Source organism: Linepithema humile, chromosome 3 (genome assembly GCF_040581485.1).
Source record: "Linepithema humile isolate Giens D197 chromosome 3, Lhum_UNIL_v1.0, whole genome shotgun sequence".
NCBI classification, from domain to species: Eukaryota; Metazoa; Arthropoda; class Insecta; order Hymenoptera; family Formicidae; genus Linepithema; species Linepithema humile.
The window spans coordinates 10,074,040-10,093,453 of record NC_090130.1 but is presented as its reverse complement, the minus strand read 5'-3'; the positions used below and the strand labels follow the sequence as shown (position 1 = coordinate 10,093,453).

General features: G+C 30.0%; 2 protein-coding genes across 4 annotated transcripts; both read left to right on the top strand.

The window, feature by feature from the left end:
• Positions 1 to 1,709: 1,709 nt before the first annotated feature.
• LOC136998325 (uncharacterized) lies at positions 1,710 to 10,805 on the top strand. 3 transcript variants are annotated; one of them, XM_067350854.1, is made up of 7 exons: positions 1,710 to 2,134; positions 2,220 to 2,346; positions 7,967 to 8,183; positions 8,377 to 8,794; positions 9,376 to 9,523; positions 9,885 to 10,047; positions 10,120 to 10,805. In XM_067350854.1, the coding sequence occupies exons 4-7, from the start codon at positions 8,466 to 8,468 to the stop codon at positions 10,428 to 10,430; spliced, it is 951 nt and encodes a 316-aa protein (XP_067206955.1). In that variant the 5' UTR covers positions 1,710 to 2,134; positions 2,220 to 2,346; positions 7,967 to 8,183; positions 8,377 to 8,465; the 3' UTR covers positions 10,431 to 10,805. The 3 variants fall into 3 exon arrangements, with proteins under 3 accessions (XP_067206955.1, XP_067206956.1, XP_067206954.1); XM_067350855.1 differs by lacking the exons at positions 1,710 to 2,134; positions 2,220 to 2,346 and having other exon boundaries at positions 7,973 to 8,183; positions 8,534 to 8,794; XM_067350853.1 differs by lacking the exons at positions 1,710 to 2,134; positions 2,220 to 2,346; positions 7,967 to 8,183 and having other exon boundaries at positions 8,190 to 8,794.
• A 1,704-nt stretch (positions 10,806 to 12,509) lies between these two features.
• Positions 12,510 to 14,132, top strand: LOC136998631 (uncharacterized). The gene is made up of 7 exons (XM_067351654.1): positions 12,510 to 12,594; positions 12,665 to 12,741; positions 12,828 to 12,935; positions 13,110 to 13,161; positions 13,233 to 13,309; positions 13,566 to 13,766; positions 13,921 to 14,132. The coding sequence occupies exons 1-7, from the start codon at positions 12,515 to 12,517 to the stop codon at positions 14,124 to 14,126; spliced, it is 801 nt and encodes a 266-aa protein (XP_067207755.1). The 5' UTR covers positions 12,510 to 12,514; the 3' UTR covers positions 14,127 to 14,132.
• Positions 14,133 to 19,414: the final 5,282 nt, after the last annotated feature.

Sequence of the window (19,414 nt, the reverse complement as noted above, 5' to 3'; positions counted from 1 at the left end):
ATTAATGTTCCGAGCCGTCGGCGTGATAACGTAACAAGATTCGCTCCCCGAGCTATCGGAGGCGCACTCGTGAACAACATCTATGGCAGGCACATGGTACGCTCTATATACTACTATGTCTATGATAGTAGCTAACATAAGTAAAACTTGGCGCGTTATTCGTCATTCTGCTATAAAGTAAGTTTTTTTGGTAGCTGTATAAAATGTATTCATTAAGGAAACGTAATGTGTTAAAAGCAAAAGAAGAACAAAACACATTGGGAAGTAAGTATATTCCGGACATTACATTGTGTTTTATATAATACGTAAAAACATTGAATTATTTTTGCATTTTCATCATTTCCCCAGATAGCAAAAGCGTCTTTGGTACAAAAAGGAAAATGATTGCTTGACACAAGTTTCTCTTCAGTTGTCATCATATTGCTATTATCGAGACAATAATAATTTTGTTTAGGTCAAACTAAAGGCATTATGCAGACAACGATTGCCTGCGCAAACAAGCGGAAATGCTGTAGCACATTTATTGTCATAAAAATTATTACAATCTGTTGGAAATCGTTTTCGTAAAATATTTATTTCACATTTCCGTTGAGTGAATGGAAAAACGTTTAATAGACATAATAGATATTTAATAGACATTTTTTCGATTTGTATTTCTCACTAAGGAGTATTGCCATAAATAATGATTAATATTTTTATCTTTAAATTTAATAATAATTTAATAATAATTCAAATTTAATAATAATTTGAAAAACTAATCACATTCGATACTATTTAGGCTGCATTCCAAAATTACTGCCAGTACTAAAAATCTATATTTCACGTTACGTATATTACAGATTTTCAATACCGGCAGTCAATTTCGGACACAGCCTTAGCCGCTCAGTGATTGTAATACTGGGAATATATGGATGAAACTTAGTGTCTCACGGAAACGCAAGACGTAATTTACATCTTCTCTCAATGCTGTTAAATGGGCCGAGTTGCCCTTCATGTACCGTAGTAAATGCATTATAAGCGCGCGGACCTTAATGGATATTTATTTAAATATATATATATATATATGGTATATATATATATATATATATATATATATATACCATATGGTACCATATATACTATATATGGTATATATATATATATATATATATATATACCATATATATATATATATATTTAAATAAATATCCATTAAGGTCCGCGCGCTTATAATGCATTTACTACGGTACATGAAGGGCAACTCGGCCCATTTAACAGCATTGAGAGAAGATGTAAATTACGTCTTGCGTTTCCGTGAGACACTAAGTTTCATCCATATATTCCCAGTATTACAATCACTGAGCGGCTAAGGCTGTGTCCAAAATTGACTGCCGGTATTGAAAATCTGTAATATACGTAACGTGAAATATAGATTTTTAGTACTGGCAGTAATTTTGGAATGCAGCCTAAATAGTATCGAATGTGATTAGTTTTTCAAATTATTATTAAATTTGAATTATTATTAAATTATTATTAAATTTAAAGATAAAAATATTAATCATTATTTATGGCAATACTCCTTAGTGAGAAATACAAATCGAAAAAATGTCTATTAAATATCTATATATATATACTATCTATGTATATATATATATATATATATATATACATAATAAAAAAAAAATATCTATACATATATACAGAGTGTCCCCGACATGATGAAACACCTTTCTTATACAGGTAGAGTGGGTTAAACCGAGTAGAAAAATCCTTTATAGTTTTGCGATTTGAGCAATAATAAGCAAGATATTAATTTTTACATTTGGACTAAAAAGAGCGCGTTATTGGCTGCGGGCGGCATGATGTGCGCGTTGCCGCCCGCAGCCCAGATCGTTGGCAGCATTGTTTCTTCCGGTCTCGCGTGCGTGCACGTGCGTAATCCGTTTCTCGCTGTTCTTTATTATACAACATTTTAACAATTTCGGCACAATTGTGTCTTCTATGTGTATTTAATACGTGAAATGTTGAGGACTCTCATTTTGAGAGCAGATATCATTAGAAGAAAGAAGAATAACAAAGTCTGACTCGGCAGTACACTACTACGTCGCAAGACGCACAATAACCTCTAACTCTAAGAATAATCAGTGCGAATAATGTAAGTAAATCACATATTTTCCGTAGGATTGATTATTAAATAATATTTTATATGTTAATTGTGCATTTATTTTAAATAATTTCAGATTTAAAATTGGCAGTGTATCACAGTTTATTTACTACTATATATGTATAATATACTATATAATAGATATAAATTTAGCATTGTCGTTTTTTGATATCATTTCTCGAAAAAAGTTTTACTGCGATGCGGTAAGTATAAATATATTGTACATTATAATTCACATTCAAAAAAATTTTCTATAAACTTTCACTACGACAGTATTTTTGCACTATTAATTCTTTTTATTAAATTATATTAAATTGCATTAAATGTTATGAAATAATATTTAGTTGAAATATTTTATTTATTTTGCTCTATATTATGTTTTTGGATTAATTGATTACAAATTAAAAGTAATTGGTAGAATCTACGAAAATATTTAAAATATTAGACAACATTCAATTATTGTCGATGAAAAAATTGAAATTACAATGAGGAGAATAAATGAATAAAGTAGCAAAAAAAATTTGTATTTCAATTTTGCTTCAGTCGAAAATAGTGAGTAATTTTTAGAAAAGATATTTGAAAGATTGATTCTCTTACTCTTTTTACTTGTGTATATATTGATTAAAAGTTTAGTAATTTAAATTATGAAGTAGTGTATTAAGAGTCTAAGCTAGATCTTGGTGCTCAATTTAACAAATTAATACAAATTAATTAATAAAAATTAAAATTACTTGCAAATACAAATTAATTAATATAAATTAATTAATAAAAATTAAAATAAAACATTAATGTATTTGAGTTCTAGCTTTTAACTCTTAATATACTGCTCTGTAATTAAAATTATTTTATAAAAAGAGCCCATTATATTAGTTAAAATATGTTATTGTTAAAGATTTTGTATCTTCTAAATTATATTCATAAATATTTCAAAAGAAACATTGAATCTTAAAGTAATAATAGTGTTAAAATTAAATACAGATTATTAAAAAATTTAGATTGTTTCATTAAATTTTTTGTTACATGTGTTACTTGAACAATGTAAAACAAATAACAATAAGAAATATTTATTCAAACTTTATTATAGCAACATATTTTATAAATGGAGCCAAATGAAAGAGTCATATTTTAAAATAATCAATCTTTGTTTCTAAAAAGACTGTATCATTAAAGTGAAAATTTAGTTGCATGGAATTAAAAAATGTTTAAATTTTCTATTTTATGTTTATCATATTTATCATACTATTTTATTTTATTTATAATATTTTTTATCATATTGCATATAAAAAGTGATTTTAATTTAAAAACTTAGACTTAAGTATCTAAACAAACATTTTTATATTGATTAAATGCATGAAAAATATACTCTAGGAAGAGAATGTATTTTATATGACAAATTTCAATGGATTTTTATGAAATTTGGATTAAAGATTAACAAAAGATCTAATAGAACAGAATCTTTATATAAGTAAATTTAGTGGTAATTATTTGATAATTATTTTATTTAAAAAATTAAATATTTAATTATTTGTATATGTATTTATATTACAAAATTGAAATAACACATTACAAATTCTGTTCTGTTAGTATACTCAATGTCAATTTTTCAATCAATAATCTTAAAAACTTTTTAATTTTAAACTGATGCATATGTGGAACATTTTAAAGTAGTGCATATTTGCATAAACTTAATTAATGAGAAAAATACATTTAAAGAAATTTTAATTATTTATAATTTATCAAATTAATCTTGCACTATTTAATTGTTTCTATTCTTCTTCTGTTTCTTCCTGCACGCATGTATGTACATACATGTTCTTCGATATTTTTTTATATAAACTTTATATATCGTAGCTGTTTGATTACTAGAATACCAGCGAAGTGAGTTTCCAATATGATTCATTGTATTTTGATTTTTAGTGATACATCTAAATGTCCAGTAGTATGAATAAAAGATTCAAACATTTTTATTAAAGCATTGGTAATAAAGTCACATTGTAATACAATGACTTTATTGAATAAAAACTTTATTTTATGTGGTTTAGTTCTATGCTTGGAAACTTTTTTGCACTTTTCTATTTTAAAACTTTCATTATATAATAGAAAATATTACAATATAAAAGATTATGCGCTTAAATTTCGTTCCTAAAGTTATACAACAATTTATATGCATTCACTGAACAAGAAGTTGTATGTTAATTACATGTACCTATTTATTTTAATTTTTTCGCAGTGTAAATAATCTGGATCTAATTCAAATTTAAAAATGAAGCAAATTCAATTGGAAACTAACAATTCGCGCTACTACAAGTCTCTTCATGCTGTATCAAAAAGGCAACAAAGGTTAAGATTAGCCTATCAGAAACAAATGATAAAAAAAGCAATTAGTGTTAAAAAATCACTTTTGATAGATAGTAGTCCTGTAAATATTTCGCTTGAAAACTTTGCTGAAAATATAGAATCTCAAAATGTTAAAGAATATATTATAAAACCTCAAAATTTTGAAGACTGCAACGAAAATTATTTTGTACAAGAAATTTTTGCTCCGATTGCACAACTTGCTGCAAATAAATATTCTCTTCATTCATGTATAAACAATGTAGATAGGATTAAAGTTATGAATACAAATAATAAAGTAATTTTTCAGAAAAACTTAGCAGCTGTTCTAGTTGATGCAAATCACATTTTGGGTAACCGTATTTTAACAGTTTTAAGAAGTCATAGTTGCTTAACATTTTTACCCAAAGATATCCGAACATTGCTCTTCACACCACACATTCGTTCAATTTTATATAAAATTGAGCCAGGAGAATATTTACATATTGGGGTAAAGAAATGTCTGGCTCAAACCCTTGAATATGTAAATTTGTCATTGATTCCCGAAATTCTCGAAATTGATATTAGTACGGATGGTGCAAAATTATATAAAAGTGGGAAACATGATATTTGGCCAATTCAATGCAGAATTGCTAATATTCCAAAATCTATTCCAGAAACTGTAGGCATATATAAAGGTCCAAAAAAACCTAACAGTGCAGAAGAGTTTTTCCAGTATTGTAACTCCGATTTACATGAAATTTTTAATGAAGGTGGAATTATCTTTAAAAATAAAAAATTCTTAATAAAATTACGATGCTTTATCGCAGATGCGCCAGCTAGAGCATTTATTTTAGGACATAAAGGTCACTGTTCTTCCAGTCCATGCTCAAAATGCACAGTTAACGGGTTTAGTATTGGAAGATATATGGTACTTAGAGGTGTTGAGCATACACAACGCACAAATGAAGAATACAAACAACAAATAGATCAGGAGCATCATAAAGGCTCAAGTCCATTATCTTATTTATCTTTCAATATGGTTAAAGATGTTGTCTTTGAATATATGCATCTGTGTTGTCTAGGAGTAATGAAAAAATTAACTTTGACATGGTTACGCGGGACTTATACGAAAAATACTAAATTATCGGGAATTCAAATCGAAATTATTTCAAATCGGTTGAAGGTTCTATCGAAATATTGTCCACGAGAATTTGCACGCCGTGTTGAATCGCTTGTTGACTGTGACCAATTTAAAGCCACCCAGTGGCGTCAAATTATGTTATATGTTGGAATAGTATGTTTTAAAGGAGTTATTAAAGATTACGTATATAATCATTTTTTACTTTTCCATATTTCCATGCGCATTCTTGTTTCGTCGGTATATAATACAAATAGAAATCTAGTTTTTTCTGAAATAGCTATAAAGAAATTTGTGTTGCTTTCTGAAGACATTTATGGCCCAACTTTTTTATCATACAATATACATGGAATTCTACATTTAATCGAAGATGTACTTCGATTTGGCCCTTTAGATAGTTATTCAGCATTTCCTTATGAAAACAGCATAATTAATTTCAAAAGAATGTGTAGAAAACCACATCTTTCCTTACAACAAATTGCTGCAAGGCGTGCGGAGCAAGAACAATGCAAAAGGAAGTCTATTGTACAAAATGATTATATAAAAGTGTGGAAAAAACACGAGCAGGGTCCATTACCTTATGCTGACAATAATTCTAGGATGTATGACCAGTACAAATTTTTAAAAACTTTGGATATTACAATTGGTATTAGTCAACAAGACGATTGTTGTATTTTATCAGACTCAAATATATGTTGCGTAAAAAATATTTTACAATGTGAAAATAATTTTTTTATTGTTATTAAAAAATTTCTACGAGTAACAGATTTTAACAATATTGGCATCAACTCATCCTCCGTCGGTATTTACAAGTGTTCTAGATTAGCTCATGATTATGATATTATTCCATTAAAAAATATCAAAGCTAAATGTTTTAAAATGCCTTATTTTAGTTGTCTTTCTAATAATGAAGTAATACAAGATAATATAATAAAAGACGAATTTATCGTTGCAGTAATGCTATAAAATAAAGAAAAATTTTCTTTTTTTATTGATTATCAATAATATATAATAATAATATATATAATAATAATATATATTATCAATAATATATATAATAATATATAATAATATATTAATTATATATATATATATATATATAATTATAAAGTATGGTATTTATGTAAATAACAATAAACTTTGTTATCAAAAGTGATTATAAACATTTTTTGCATAAAAAAATTGTCACATCACATATCACATCGATCATCTTAAAATATTTAAAGGTAATTGTATATGTATGTACATTTTATACTTTTCATGTATGTATTTTCACGTCGTTAACAAACTTATTTCGCAAGAATTTGATACATGTTGCTTGTTCAAATCTTTATACAGGGTGTCAATTAAGTCCCGGGACGGCTGAATATTTTCTCATGTAAGGTATTTTTGAAAAAGGTCAAGGTCATTTCTGAAGTAATTTTCAACGAGGAATTCAACGGTGACCTTCAATTTGACCTTGAGCTTGACCTTCAAGGTCATTTCAAGGTTAGGTTAGGTTTTTTAAATAGAAACCCCTATTTTTGATTCTAAAATCTAATAGCTGGTGTCAAGAGCTTTTCAAAACACTATAATGAAGTTATTTTTCATTAAGTACTTTTCGAGTTATGAGGCTTGTAAATTACAGTATTTTGACATAAAATACAAAATATCTTGTAAAACATTTAATTTTTGGGAATCTTACTTTAATACTTTTATGCATAAAATAATAAGACGAATCAATTGGTATAAAGAAAACACATAGTTGCTTTCAAGAAAAAGTATGCAGTTGCATGTTGCAAACTACATATTTTTTCTTGAAAGCAACTATGTGTTTTCTTTATACCAATTGATTCGTCTTATTATTTTATGCATAAAAGTATTAAAGTAAGATTTCCAAAAATTAAATGTTTTACAAGATATTTTGTATTTTATGTCAAAATACTGTAATTTACAAGCCTCATAACTCGAAAAGTACTTAATGAAAAATAACTTCATTATAGTGTTTTGAAAAGCTCTTGACACCAGCTATTAGATTTTGAAATCAAAAATAGGGGTTTCTATTTAAAAAACCTAACCTAACCTTGAAATGACCTTGAAGGTCAAGCTCAAGGTCAAATTGAAGGTCACCGTTGAATTCCTCGTTGAAAATTACTTCAGAAATGACCTTGACCTTTTCAAAAATACCTTACATGAGAAAATATTCAGCCGTCCCGGACTTAATTGACACCCTGTATAGCGTGATGAATATTGCGCTCAAAATATTGTGCTTATTAAAATATTGTGGGAATTTTTTACAATTACAGTTACTGTTACAGAAAAAGTATTATTACTATTTTATGTTTATGTTGACAATATTAATGTTTAGATTATTTTTGTCTTGTTTTTAGATCCATACATCGTCCAAAAAGATTATGTAAAAAACCACATCGATTCGAAACTACTTCGAGCAAAGAAGGAGTGAAGGTTAAAAAAAAATCTAAGTATATTAATGAAGAAAAAGCAAAGAAAAAAGTTTCATCTACTTTACAAGATATCCATAATGTTATGAATAATGAAAATGTGCCGTGTAATTCTAATTTCAATAAGGATTCAAACTGTACAAGGGTACGCATTATGTCTGATAAGACCTATCAAAATACTCCATACACACTAACGTATAATCAAAAACATCGATTACCATATCACCCAATACCTCTTACTGGACAAAATGTTTCTAATAATACTGGACAAAATGCAACAGACAATTTTACAGAAAATGCACAGCAACAGACTATTAACAACTTTCAATCATTTAAAGCGAATAATGCAACAAGTATATCACCACAACAATCTGGCATTAATGGAAACAGTTTTCATCATATAACTCAAGAATTAAACAGAAATTTAATGAAGAATAACATACAACATAAAGAAGTTTCGGAAAATATTACATCATCACCCATTTATCCACATAGTATTCCTTTGGAGAATGAGATGCAGTTGCTACACAATTTACAACCATGTTGTCAACCTGTATCAAATGTTGAAAATGCAAATTCATTAGTGCAAGAATCATATCACATACAAGAATTGGGAAATACCGTATCAATTGAACCACTTCAAAAAGTTATACCATCACATCAAATACAATTGGAAAATAATGCACCAATAGCAAGAGAAAAAAATGAAATATCGCAAGTAATTGAAATACTTCGCGACTTACAGCATAAAATGCAGTACGTATATATTTTCTTATTTTAACTAAAATTGAAAATAGATAATAACTCTGTTTTGAATAATATATATTTACTTTCTCTCTAAAAGTTTTTAATAAATAGTTCATAAAAATTTTTAAACGTTACAAGTTTGCTTCTGAGCAAAAATTTGTAAAATATATTTGAAACAATATGACTAAATAAGTAATGAAATATTCTTTTTTTATTCTGAATGATTCTAAATAAAGGAATGCAAGAATAACTAACATATTTTGAACATTATTATCGTTTTGATATCATTGATTGGTTTCAGAATATATGCTTCTAATTATACTTTATTTTAATATGTTTACTACGTTATATATATAATTTTTTTTTAAACATTTCTCAATTTGAAACTTCTTATAATCTATAATATTTTTGATTTTTGTTCTCAGAAAAACATATACTTGTTTCATTCAATCTATTTAAAAGTTTTGATGAATATGAAATATTAATCACACATTAAAACAATTAGATGGACTATTACCGTTAAATATTTATCTTAGTATTTTCACACACATTGTTTATTAATATTACTAATTATAATCAATTAATTTCAGAAGAACAAATGAACGATTGAATACAATAGAGCGAAAAATCGATTGCAACGTTATTAATACAATTCCTACAAAGCCGCGAATTCTTCCATTTTCGACAATAGAAGCAATACAAATGTTTACAAAGGATAACGCCGTTTATGAAGAAGTTGTAAATATTAAATTAATTCATATTTAATATACACATAAGAAATTGCTTTATAGATGTATATTTCAATTTATATTATGTAATAATTTGTATATCTTCAGAATTTGTTTTATACCTCGACAGTTTTGAATCGTTAATCTTGTTAGAATCAGTCTTAATTAATATTGTATTTATTTATTTTTAATGTTTATTTTCTAAATGACTATCATCGTATTCGAAAATAACTTTATTACAGATCGAAACGTTTGCGGAATTATTCTTTTACACATATACATAATTCAGAATATTAAATAGCATGTAACTAACTTATCTCTTTATTGATTAACCTTTTTTACTTTTATTGCAATAATTTGTATGTTTATAGGTACAGTACTTTAAATTTTTAAACTGCATAACATTAAAAGATAGCGTGCATCAATGTATAAAAGAAGCTTTAACGATGCAAGTAGCCGGACAAATGACATGGTGGGGAATTAATGATATTAAATTCCCATTCTATAATACAATTTTATGTCAAGCGATTTACCGTATGTATATTTGTGTATATTTGTTAGTCCACTGTGTGTACAATATTGATTATAATATTGATTATTTTTCAGAAGCCGTAGCGTCAAATAGGTATTATCCTAAACCAACCAGAGAAGAATTCCAAAAAAATATCGTCGCATCCTTGAAAATTGCCAAACAACGATTCCGGAATGCCAGAGGTAGACATCCAGGTGTACAAGGAAATCGGAGAAATTTGCAGGCAACTGCAGATGCATTATATAATGATGATAACGACGGGGATAATAGAAATTCAGAAAATGATGATAACGACAGGGATAATAGAAATTCAGAAAATGAACATAACGTTACAGACGTAGAAAATGATAGCGATGAAAATGAGCACTCATCAAATGATTCATAAAGTTATCTTTATCTTAAAGTTATCTTTTCGGTTTTTTTTATGTTGTTAACGTGCATTCTTATTTTCGGTTTCTTTTATGTTGTTAACGTGCATTCTTATTTTCATAAATATATTTTATATAAAAAATGCGTAGATACAAATATTCATTTATATAGTGTTGGATTGGCCAATAAGTGTGTTGTTTTTTTTGTAAAGTGTTTGGAAAGTCTAATTTAATTTTGTAAGGACACTTATTATTTAATTGGGTAGCAATAAAATATATAATAGCTATAAAAATTTTATTTTCCCAGAATATGGGCAATCATTAATAAAGAAAATTCTAAAAGAATGTTGAAAAGATACTTTTTAAATAAACTTTTGAATCCAATTATATAATTATGGTTAATTATTGTGAAGCATGACCTTGATAGCCTACCAAAATCTTACCAGGATATTGATTGTGTCATGCAACATAATAAAAATTACAAAAATGAGCAAATTTATGCATCTGTATGCAATGAATGCATCTGTAATTTAGGAGTCGATTTTGTATTCTGTATTCATGCAATGTAGTAAAAATTACAAAAAGTAAGCAATTTTATTACTTATTAAACAATAAGATTATATACTTTTTAGTAAATTTTTTTTTTAGTTATTTTTTTTTTTTCTGTAATTTTCACTACATTTCATGATACAGAATTGACTCTCAAATCACAGATACATTAATAAATTTGCTCATTTTAGTAATTTTCACTATATATATTGCATGATACACAATCAATGTCTCAGATGAGTCTTTTTTTAACGGCAACGGTTTCCTTCAAATTATCGTCAGATTATTAGCAACTAATGGAATTAAGATTTTAGGTGGAAACTATTTCCGTCATGTTGCCATATGATTTCCAACAATCTATTATATGACTGATTCGTAAGAAGGCAACTGTTGCCATCAAGTTGCTTGTAACTGTTCCTAGCAATAAAAATCGACAATCCAATAGACAAAATCGGAAGCCGCTTTCCTCAATATTGAAGGCAACTTTAATAAAGCAATTTCAAGCAAATTAATAGCAACTTGCGGGCAACTTGCTATCTGGGTCAAGATATAATGCCACGAGTTGTACTAATGCGTTACAAAGTACATAATAAAGGAAACAATATTGAAACAATACAACAAAAAAATACATATAATGGTAAGTGTCTTTGACAAGTTTTTTATTTTAATATTATATATATATATATATATATATATAAAGATATATCAGGCAAACAAGAACAGTTCATGTGAATAAATTATTTTTTGTGATCGCAGCTAAATCTTTGAACGGCAAACAAAAAATTTGCATGAATGATGTTTGTGAGAATAAAACAGTATTACACAAGGATAAGACTGTTTTGAAAAGAAACAAACTTAAGAAAAAGTGTGAAATTAAAGGTAAGATTATTATGTCCATATGGTATTTATTTACATATGTATACATTATATTTATGATTATGAACAACTGAACAACTAAATTTTCAGAAGAAAAAGTATCTAAAATAAATATTTCTAAAAATATTACATCACATATTTTAAAGAAAAAAAAATCTATGGAAGAAATTAATTTTAAAGGTTATATTGTTAATTATTTATTTATTACATATACATTAGGCTTATAATTACTTTAAAATTTAGCTATATTTTTGACGAAGAAAGAAGTTTCTAAGATACTTATTATTTCCATGATATTTGAAACCAGAAAACTAATTAATCAGAAAAGTAAAATCATATATCAAAAGTAAAATTACAATTTTATTCAAGTTCTATAATTCGTAAATATAATTTTCATTTTTCTATTTTCAATAGCATTTCCAATAGAGAAGTCTAAAGTTTCTACAAAACTGAATATTTCTGAAAATGTAACTGTATCAGATATTTCCTTATCTAAAATATCAAAAATGATCGATGATGAAGGTGAAGTAATTTTTTTATTTCTTTAATTTTTAATTGCATAATAATAAAAATGTTATTTTTTATTTTATTTTATTGACTTAATCTTTTATGTAACTTTTTTTATTAGTGTCTTATAAAACATAAATACATAATATATAATAATAATTTAATTTACATGGTAAAATATGTGTCATTTATTGCAGGTAGTTATCAAGAAAAAAAATTACATCCAGTGACTGCAGTGGCAACAAATAAGTGGGTATTTATGAAATGATAATTTTTGTATTTTTGCATAAAAATTTACATTAAACAATTTTATTTTCAGATGTAAAATTACTAATATTGATACGATAAATACAAAATTCATTATACGAGGACACTCATGCATTGATGATGTTAAAGGTTCCCTGTATATAAGAATTAATATAAAGAATTAATATATAAGAATTAATTCGTAAATATAATTTTCATTTTTCTATTTTCAACAGCATCTCCAACAGAGAAGTCTAAACTTTCTACAGAACTGAATATTTCTGAAAATTTAACTGTATCAGATATTTCCTTATCTGAAATATCAAAAATGATCAATGATGAAGGTGAAGTAATTTTTTAATTTTTTAAATTTTTAATTGCATGATAATAAAAATGTTATTTTTCGTTTTATATTATTGATTTAATCTTTTATGTAATTTTTTATTAGTGTCTTATAAAACATAAATATATAATAATAATAATTTAATTTACATAGTAAAATATGTCATTTATTGTAGGTAGTTATCAAGAAAAAAAATTAGATCCAGTAACTGCAGTGGCAACAAATAAGTAAGTATTTATTAAATAATAAATTTTTATATTTTTGCATGAAAATATACATTAAACATTTTTATTTTCAGATGTAAAATTACTAATATTGACACGATAAATACAACATTCTTTATACGAGGACAATCATGCATTGATGATGTTAAAGGTTCACTGTATATAAGAATTAATATATTACTAGTATTAATCTAAAGCTTTATGTTTTAACTAAAAAAATAAATCACGCAAATAAATTCATTATAAATTTACATCAGCTTAACTTGGTCTTTAATCTATACTATAAATTTAGATTTATTAATATGTAAAAAATATTAATCCACATTGTTTATTTTAATTTCTATTTAATTACATCAATTAATATTGTAAAACAAACTTCCTTTATAATTACTTTTTTCATGTTTCAGACGAAAATTGCTTTTTATATACAAACACAGATGTCATGTCTAACATTAACGATTTTGTTAAAAATGACATAAGAAATACAAGCACTGACATCATTAATGATCTAAGTATATCATCAATACTTGATACTAATATACTTGAAAAGGAGATAATTGATTCCAACTTAATAAATTCTAATGAATTTCCTGATTTATTAAATACAGGTAGTATTTTTATTTTGTACAAATTGTAAATAAAATTATTGAATTTTGTATTAGCTTACTTTTTTACAAATTATTTAATTACTATTTACTTATTGTTAGTTATAAATTAGCTATTTAATTAATCTATATTCTATGTTTATTTGTTACGTTATAGATATAAGTTTTAATTCAATATTGAATAATAATGCTGAAAAACAACTTCCTTCAACTTCCTGCAAATTTCAAGAAATTAAAACAAATAATGTAAAAAACTTGTGCTTTGCACAAGAGAATGATACTGAAATACAAGGTAATAGAACCATATTATATGTTGTTACTTCAATTTTTATGATTATTTTTAGTCTTAGACTTATTATTTAATCAAAGAATAAAATAAAAAACCGATGTAGGGACAAGGTACATATATTTACGTCAATAGTATAAATGTATATAAAACAAACGTTTCTGCCTGGATCAGGCCTTCATCAGTGTTATTAGATGTTAATTTGATATTATAAAAAACTAATTTAAGAATTTTAAATTTCCATTACACGATACGCATTACGGAATACAATTCGTGTAACACAATTTTTAGTTACATGATACGCATTAACAAGACGCAATTAATATAAATTATAATCTTTATTGTCCAAATCCGTTCTATGTTCAAATTATGAGAGCATACTGTTGTGTAAAAAACCAGCATTTCCAAAGACATTTTTTTGTATAAAATTTGGAATTGTAGCAGAAAAATAATTTGATGATTAAATTCTTTAATTGAGCGGTGGAAGAGAAGGAGTGAATATGTCATTGACAGTCTGAACAAGAGAGATTCACTCTTATGTGTTGCAAGTTAGAACTCTATGATTAAAAATTGAGTTGGAATTCGTTGCTCATTTTTAATCATAGAGTTCTAACTTGCAACACATAAGAGTGAATCTCTCTTGTTCAGACTGTCAGTGACATATTCACTCCTTCTCTTCCACCGCTCAATTAAGGAATTTAATCATCGAATTATTTTTCTGCTACAATTCCGAATTTTATACAAAAAAATGTCTTTGAAAATGCTGGCTTTTTACACAACAGTATGTTCTCATAATTTGAACATAGAACGGATTTGGACAATAAAGATTATAATTTATATTAATTGCGTCTTGTTAATGCGTATCATGTAACTAAAAATTGTATCACACGAATTGTATTCCGTAATGCGTATCTTGTAATGGAAATTTAAAATTCTTAAATCAGTTTTTCATAATATCAAATTAATATCTAATAACACTGATGAAGGTCTGATCCAGGTAGAAGCGTTTGTTTTATATACATTTATACTATTGAAGTAAATATATGTACTTTGACTCTACATCGGCTCGTTTGCCTCTTTATTTTATTCTTTGATTAATATCACTTTCGAGCCTCAGAATATTATTTTATTGTTATTATTTAATATTTTTTCTTTTTATAAATAGAAAAAGATACTGAAAGTGATTCTGATTATGTACAAAGTGAATATTCGTCAGCTGCGAGTGACTCCGAGAAAATAGAAAAATCAGAACAGGAAGATGATATCAAAAAGCACTTTTCTAACACGCAAAATAATGATTCAACGATATCTACAGGCATGGATGTTAGTAATATTGAGGGATGTGAAACTCGGCAAGATGAACAAACAGTAATACCTACAAAATTTGCTGGCACAAAAAAATATATGTGTGTGTTCTGTCACAAAATGCAAGCAAAAATTGCTCGACATTTCGAATTGGTTCATTCTAAGGAACCTGACGTTCAAAAGTTCAAATATTTACCTAAAAGTTGTAGCGAAACAAGAAAGATCATCGATACTTTAAGAAAAAGAGGAAATTTCAAATTTAATATTGAAAAACAATACGAAGGACAAGGTTTTATTCCATGTAGACGAGCAAGAGAAAATCAATCTAAGATTTTGAAAAATTATTTGGCATGTGGAAATTGCAAGGGTCATTATTTAAAATCGACATTAAGACATCATTTCAAAAAATGTACAGGTCGGACAGGAGAAAAAAGTCGCATTGTTAAAGTAATGGGTCGAAGAATAGAAGGCAAATGTCTCAAAGAAGCTGATGAAAGAGTACGACGATTAGTCTTACCAGTAATGAGAAATGATGACGTAACGCGCAATATTCGTTATGATAGTTTGTTGTTATTGTATGCGAATTCCCAGTGCAAAAAATATAGACACTCATCGCATCATTTACAAATGATTCGAGCTCGATTGCGGCTTGTAAATCGTCTATTGATAGCGATGAGAAATATTAATAATGATGTAACGTCTTTGACTTCTATTTATGACCCAAAATATTACGATACTTTTTTAGATGCGATAAATATTGTTGCACAATATGACAAAGAAAAGGATACCTATGAAAAGCCAGCTGTTGCATCTAATCTTGATACTTACGTAAAGTATATTGGCGAACTTTTAATAACAAAATGCATAAAAGAACATGACGATAACACGAAAACAAATACAAAAAATTTTTTAAAACTGTTAACGGTTGATTATGGAGCAAGTGTTAACAAAACTGTAGTCGAATCTCAAACTCAATTTAGAAGACAAAAAATTACAAAACTTCCTACAATGAAAGATATACAAAAATTGCGGAATCATCTATTAAAAGTGCAAAAAGAATCATACAATAATTTGAAAAACAAATTTTTATTGTCTGATTGGATTTCTCTTGGAAAAGCTACTTTAACATCAATACAATTATTTAATCGCCGCCGGCCAGGAGAAACTGAACGAATATTAATTTCTGATTTTAAAAATTACGAAAGAATTAATGAAAATATCGATACGTTCAGTAAATTATCTAAAGAAAGAAGGGGGAGTGGAAGGGAGGGTGGTTAGAGGGGGGGAGAGGAGTGGACAGGGGGAGGGAAAGGAGGAGGAGGAGATAGATAGGGAGGAGATAAGGAGAGCATTGAGAACGATAAGAGACGGAAAGGCGGCGGGGATTGATGAGATACCAGCGGAGGTATGGAAGTATGGAGGGGAAGAACTGGAGGAGTGGGTATGGGGATTTTGCAATAGGGTTTGGAAAGGGGAGGGATGGCCGGAAAATTGGAAAGAGGGGGTAATAGTGCCGATAATGAAAAAGGGGGAGGGAGAGAAGGTGGAGGAATATAGGGGGGTGACGATGATGCCGACCTTGTATAAGGTGTATGTGATGGTGTTGGCGGAGAGAGTGAGAGAGGAGATAGAGAGTAGGGGAATAATGCCGCACAATCAGACGGGCTTCAGGAGAGGAATGGGGACGATCGACAATATTTATGTGTTAAATTATCTGGTAAATAAGCAATTGGGAAAGAAGAAGGGAAGGATGGTGGCAATGTTTGTCGATCTGAAGGCGGCGTTTGACTCAGTGGAGAGGGGAGTTTTGGTGGAGGCGATGAGGGAGCGTGGGATAAGAGAGGGATTGGTAGTGAGAGTGGAGGAGATTATGAGGGAAACGAGGAGTAGGGTAAGGGTAGGAGGGGAAATGGGGGAGGCATTCTGGACGGCAAGAGGGGTGAGACAGGGGTGCCCACTTAGCCCGCTACTTTTTAATGTGGTAACGGCGGATTTGGAGGAGGAGATGGGAAAGATCAGATGGGGAGGGGTGAGGTTGGGGGAAGGGAGAGTACACACCTTAGCTTACGCGGACGACATAGTCATGATGGCGGAGAATGAGGAGGAGATGGGGAGTATGATAGAGAGGCTGGAGGGGTATTTGGAAAGGAAGAGGCTGGAGCTAAATTTAGGTAAGACTAAGATTCTGAGGTTTAGAAAGGGGGGAGGAAGGATGGGGAAGAAAGTATGGAGGTGGAGAGGGAAGGTGATAGAAGAGGTAAAGGAATTCAGATATTTAGGATACACGCTGAAGAGGAACGGAAAACAGGAAGAGCATGTAAGAGAAAGAGTAAAGAGGGCAGCGGCTATAATGGGGCAGGTGTGGGGGATAGGTAAGAGAAGGTTTGGGAAGGATTGGGGGAGGAGAATGTGGCTTTTCGACAGATTGGTATGGACGGTGATGGGATACGGAGCGGAAATATGGGGGTGGAAAGAAAGAAAGAAGATGGAGAAATTGGAGGAGAGATACATGAAGTGGGTGTTGGGGGTAGACGGAAGAACGCCGGGATATATGATAAGGGAGGAGTTGAAGAGGGAAAAATTGAGAGGAAGAGCAGGGAAAAGGGCGTGGGATTTTGAGAGAAGACTGGAAGGGGGGAAGGGGAGTGAGCTGGCGAGAAGGTGCTGGGGGGAGATGAGGGAAAGAGTAGGAAAGGGAAGGGCAAACTCAGAATGGGAGGGAGAGAGGAGAAAGTTCTTCGAGGAAAGGGGAATAGAGACGGAGGAGGAGGAGGGAAGGAGGGAAAAAGAGGATTTAGAATATGGGGAGATTAGAAAAAAGGACAGGGAGATACAGGAGAGAGAAAGAGAGGAAAAGATAGGAGGATCAAGATACAATAGATGGTATGGAAAGGTGATAGGAGAGGGGGTACCGGGTTATCTTAAAAAGGGGTGGGGAGAGAGTAGATGGAGGAGAGTGGCGAGGTTTAGGTTGGGAAGTGAAATGAGGGAGGGAAGGTACTGGGAGACGGAGGAGAAGAGGAAATGCAGGTTATGTGGAACGGAGGAGGAGACATGGGAGCATGCGTGGGAGAGTTGCAGGGAATGGAAGGAGGGAGGAGGAAGTTGGCAGGAACAAGTGGGAAAGATTTTGGGAGAAGAGGGGGAGGGAGAATGGTGGATGAGAGAGATAGAGGAGGAGAGGAAAAGGGAGGAGAGTGGGAGGGAGAGAGGGGGAGAGGAAGAGGGGAAGGGGGGGGGGAGGGGGAGAGAGAGAGAGAGAGAGAGAGAGAGAGAGAGAGAGAGAGGGAGAGAGAGAGAGAGAGAGAGAGAGAGAGAGAGAGAGAGAGAGAGAGAGAGAGAGAGAGAGAGAGAGAGAGAGAGAGAGAGAGAGAGAGAGAGAGAGAGAGAGAGAGAGAGAGAGAGAGAGAGAGAGAGAGAGAGAGAGAGAGAGAGAGAGAGAGAGAGAGAGAGAGAGAGAGAGAGAGAGAGAGAGAGAGAGAGAGAGAGAGAGAGAGAGAGAGAGAGAGAGAGAGAGAGAGAGAGAGAGAGAGAGAGAGAGAGAGAGAGAGAGAGAGAGAGAGAGAGAGAGAGAGAGAGAGAGAGAGAGAGAGAGAGAGAGAGAGAGAGAGAGAGAGAGAGAGAGAGAGAGAGAGAGAGAGAGAGAGAGAGAGAGAGAGAGAGAGAGAGAGAGAGAGAGAGAGAGAGAGAGAGAGAGAGAGAGAGAGAGAGAGAGTCGGGGAAGGAACGGGAATAAAAGATGGAGATAAGAAAGGCGAGAGGAAACGGAAGTCACCTTTGCGAGCGTGTGTGTGTGTGTATAGGTAGAAGGGAAAAGGGAAAGGGCGCAGCCGGATGAAAGCATGTTGGACGGCAGGGCGTCTAGACCCGGATCTCGCAGTCGGGAGGATAAGGGCAGGAGTAGTATAAGATAATTTTAAGGATAGTCTTAAGTAGGTTTAGTAATAAGGTTAGAGTTAAGAATAATTGTAAGGATAGTTATAAGTTAGGTTTAAGTAAATGTGTATTGAGGATTAACCCCAAGGGGAAAATAAAGACACTACTAACTAACTAACTACTA

What these genes read in the sequence shown, in the direction of transcription:
- LOC136998325 (XM_067350853.1), top strand. Translation starts at nt 8,193, where the DNA reads ATGTCTGATAAGACCTATCAAAATACTCCATACACACTAACGTATAAT. An exon ending in ACGCCGTTTATGAAGAAGTT is followed by an intron (nt 9,524 to 9,884) that starts GTAAATATTAAA and finishes GTATGTTTATAG; the next exon opens with GTACAGTACTTTAAATTTTT. An exon ending in TTTATGTCAAGCGATTTACC is followed by an intron (nt 10,048 to 10,119) that starts GTATGTATATTT and finishes ATTATTTTTCAG; the next exon opens with AAGCCGTAGCGTCAAATAGG.
- LOC136998631 (XM_067351654.1), top strand. Translation starts at nt 12,515, where the DNA reads ATGGTAAAATATGTGTCATTTATTGCAGGTAGTTATCAAGAAAAAAAA. An exon ending in ACTGCAGTGGCAACAAATAA is followed by an intron (nt 12,595 to 12,664) that starts GTGGGTATTTAT and finishes TTTTATTTTCAG; the next exon opens with ATGTAAAATTACTAATATTG. An exon ending in ATGCATTGATGATGTTAAAG is followed by an intron (nt 13,310 to 13,565) that starts GTTCACTGTATA and finishes TTCATGTTTCAG; the next exon opens with ACGAAAATTGCTTTTTATAT.